We start from the raw sequence: 4124 nt of genomic DNA on the forward strand, positions 1-4124 counted from the left end.
GGGGGGGCGTTCACCGCGCGGCGCGTCTCCGCTGGGACTCGTGTGGCATGCGAATGACTTCAGGGCTGTGGACGCTGTCTGGGGCGCGTTCAGTATGGAGTCCATTAGCACCAATCTGGATGGAATTTGGGCGGATATTTGACTTCCTGTCTGTTCCTCTGGGGGGGGGGTTCATCACGGTAGCTGCTGCCAAACCCCTAAAACACACACTCTCTCACACACACTCACTCACAGTTGATGGTCTTAACTACAGTCACAGTAAACACGCTCACACACAGATAACGAATAAATCTTGCAGTTTTAGCGCGTCCTCGGGCCTCTTTCACACACAAGCTGTTTGGACACAGAGACAAACTCCTTCGGGCCGTGATGAGGTCATGCGCAGCCAACAGCATGTTGAGTCACTGAATTGTGAACGAGCCCCTGGCGGCCCATCGCAATTATAGCTGCATCACACATCCATAATTTTCCAGAGATCAGTTTGAGTTACGGCCACCGGTGTGGATGGGTGTGTGAGAGCTGTGTGTTTGCGCTGGTTTCTGTGATTATGCAGCTATGTGTGAATATCTGCGCTCAGAAACGTCAAGCCGGTGAATGTTAGCAACTTTAATGCAGTTCGATGCTCCAGTGTTGCAGCAAAAACACTAATATAGCATCAGCACACGGTTCCTCCAGAAGATGTGTTTAGTGTCAGTCGGCGTGTTTGACGCACATCATTTTGTCGACATTTCGTTCAGGTCGCAGTGTTTCTTGCGTGTGTTTTGCGTGTCCAGTTGGCCGTTTGTCTCGCGGCTGAACTCGAACACGTGCGGCGGGTGTTTGATGTGAGGCGAGGGCCGCTGTTATGTCTTCTCCCCAAAGGTCGCGCTCGGCCACAGGCGCTAGAAAATGGGCTGTTGTAAAAATAAAGAAGGTCGAGGCGCTCGGGCCGCCGCTTCCTGATGAGTAATACGGCGCAAAGATCTGAGAAATTATGTCATTTCCACTCGGCAGCCCTCTGGAGGAGGAAGATTTGCTCAAATTGACTTCAGCCTTTGATTGGCCGTGTTTTCGTAACGGAATCCACCTTCAAACGGCCAGGAAAGCGCGAGGATCAAGCCTGACCGCAGTCACCGCGCGCCTTGACCCGCACACTAATTTGTTTGACTTTACAGTTTGAGCGGCGCTCAGGAGTTCAGAGTCGATGTGATCTCACTCTGACCCAACAGGCTCTCTGTCAGACTCCAGATTCATGAACGATAAACAAGAGTTCACACTGCCAACACTTCAGCATGAACACACACAGAGAGACATACACACACGTGCAACGAAGGGGGTATTTTTCAGTTTGTTTTGAAAATCAGGATCTAATGAACACAAATGTGTCAGTGTTTTATCATTGTGTAAGTGCTAGTCATGTCCTGTCTGTCTCTCCTGTGTGTTTTGTTGTTATACTCTGTGTGAGTGTGTAACTGTGTGTAACTGTGTGTAACTGTGTGTGAGTGTGTGAGTGAGTGTGTGTGGTTTTGCTGTCTCTGTATGACCATGAGATGATGTTTAAGTGTTTTTGTTCATATGTGGATCAAGTGCTGCCAGATGAGTCTCAGTCTGACAAACAGGGTTAATGTGTGATGAACAGCAGAACAGAACTCAGCAGAACTCTAACACTGCTCTTGTTCTGTGAAATAAAAATAATATTGAATGTTTACATTTATCCTATTTCATATATATACACACACACAAAACAAAAATCATTATCAATCATCATATTTATAATATTTATATTATATTACATAAATTATTGCAATCACAAATTTTATCAGAAAGAAATGTGCAAATACAGCCTCTCAGGCCAGTAAAATTAATGGATGTTGTCAGTCATACGCTGACACTGTGTACCACCCAACACAGACAGCCACTCTCATCATCAGAGACAAACAGCTCACAGGAGTCCAGAAACAAGTACACTCTCTCTCTCACACACACACACACACACGCAAGCTCACACACACACTGCACTCGCGCACACACACTCACTAACACTCACACACCGCACACACACACTAACACACACACACTCACCGCACTCGCGCACACACACACTCACTAACACTCACACACACACACTCACTCACTAACACTCACACACCGCACTCGCGCACACACACTCCTCACACACACACACACACACACACACCGCACTCTCACACACACCGCACTCTCACACACACACACACACACACACACCGCACTCTCACACACACCGCACTCTCACACACACACACACACACACACACCGCACTCTCACACACACCGCACTCTCACACACACACACACACACACACACCGCACTCTCACACACACCGCACTCTCACACACACACACACACGCGCACGCAAGCACACAAACGCTCACACACTTACATGTAATTAAATAAAGGTTATGCATATTTGGCGTGCTGTCCGGGGAGAGGGGTCCGAGCTCGGTGTCCAGCCCAGCCCAAAAAGCGCCCCCGCCGAGTGCTTCTCCCCGTGCTGGGGTAGAAACTATGCTGAAGGTGCGGGGTCGGGGGGGTGGAGGGATGCTGAAGTCGAGAAATACCAAAGGTTGGACATCCTTGGTTATTTATAGGAGTTTTCTCTTGCGCTGATTGGATAAATGGTGTAATCACTAATGATGAACTGGCGTCCGGGGAGAGGGGTCCGAGCTCGGTGTCCAGCCCAGCCCAAAAAGCGCCCCCGCCGAGTGCTTCTCCCCGTGCTGGGGTAGAAACTATGCTGAAGGTGCGGGGTCGGGGTGGTGGAGGGATGCTGAAAGTCGAGAGATAACGAAGGTAGGACGTACTTGCTTATTTATAGGAGTTTTCTCTTGCGCTGATTGGATAAATGGTGTAATCACTAACGATGAACTGGCCGTGTTAATTATCTGTGCGTGCTCCTCCCGAAATTTGTTTATAAAACATCACTTGTATTTATACGCACATTTGAACTTCTCACAAAAACTTTCTGCCTAATTCACAACACGTGCGTACGCACATGAATTTGTTCTTAACCTCGTCCTAATGCTAGTGAATCTGGAGTATTGTAAATGAGCGGCTGCATGCATGAGTTTAGTCATTTGCATAAAACACGCCCACACCATCTCCATATAAGGGCTTTCCAAACAACCTTTCCTTTACAGCCTTTCATTACTCTCGTCACAGATACTCCACGCAAACCCATATGATGCTCGCTGTCTACAGATGCGCTCTCGCCGGATCTTTGAGCAAAGCAAATCAGTTCATACACAATAAAACACCTTTGATACAAACCCAGTTTACAGAGCTTTACGTGTGCTTTCAGCTGTTCCTATATTTTTTCTTAAATTTAGAATGTTTTAGTGAATCATGATTTGTTTGTGAAAACGTTCGTACGCAGGTTTCACGCACAGATGTGTGCGTACGCATGCTTAGTGAATGAGACCCACTGTGAGCAGACTGTATTGATTTAACCAGCAGAACGATGAGTGTTCAGTAAACAGGTGCATGTATTAATCATCAGTAATCAGAGTGAATGACCCTCCGTCAGCGGTATCGTTAGCGTAACTGGAACAAACAGCGCTTTAATACACATGATCATCCCATCACGTCTGAGTCTGATGGGACTGTGCTGTGAGACCATGGGTAGTTTGTTCTTCCTGTGTCCACCCCTGCACTTCCTGTCCAGAGACTCACTGAATGAGCAACATCAGCTGCTGTGTTGAAGCACAGGAAATTACAGATTACAGGCCGAACCATCAGCGTGTGTGTGTGTGTATGTGCGCGTGTGCAGGTGCCATGTTCTAATGGATCCCTGCTGCATGTCTGGTGCACACGAATCCTGCTGGAGCCAAACACACACATGCAGCAGAGAGTGGTGAGTACACACACACACACACGTTCGTCTCATACACAGCTGTTGCGTGTGTGTTCAGGTTGTGTTCAGTCCTCTGTTCATGATGTGGAGTCACCTGCCGGATCCGGTTCTGGTTCATGTGGAGAAGAGGAGTCTGGGTCACAGAGACACACAGCTCATTCACGGCCGCGGCCACCAGGAGGCGCTGCTGAACGTGGAGGAAGATCTGACACACCACCTCACCTTCCAGGTACACACATTACTGTACACACA

The 4124-nt window shown here is 48.2% G+C and overlaps 1 protein-coding gene across 1 annotated transcript in view; it reads left to right on the forward strand.

Annotated features, from left to right (window-relative positions):
- Positions 1 to 4101, forward strand: part of LOC107742612 (vacuolar protein sorting-associated protein 13B-like) — a gene marked incomplete at its 3' end in the record, with an annotated part of 21154 nt that extends 17053 nt beyond the window's left edge. Inside the window, exon 7 of the mRNA XM_016555656.1 lies at positions 3931 to 4101. Within this exon, the coding sequence (XP_016411142.1) occupies positions 3931 to 4101 (171 nt within the window). The remainder of the gene's footprint in view (positions 1 to 3930) is intronic.
- Between the last annotated feature and the right edge of the window lie 23 nt (positions 4102 to 4124).

The sequence above is a fragment of the Sinocyclocheilus rhinocerous genome, unplaced genomic scaffold (assembly GCF_001515625.1).
Source record: "Sinocyclocheilus rhinocerous isolate Xijiao unplaced genomic scaffold, SAMN03320098_v1.1 scaffold1669, whole genome shotgun sequence".
Classification (NCBI taxonomy): Eukaryota; Metazoa; Chordata; class Actinopteri; order Cypriniformes; family Cyprinidae; genus Sinocyclocheilus; species Sinocyclocheilus rhinocerous.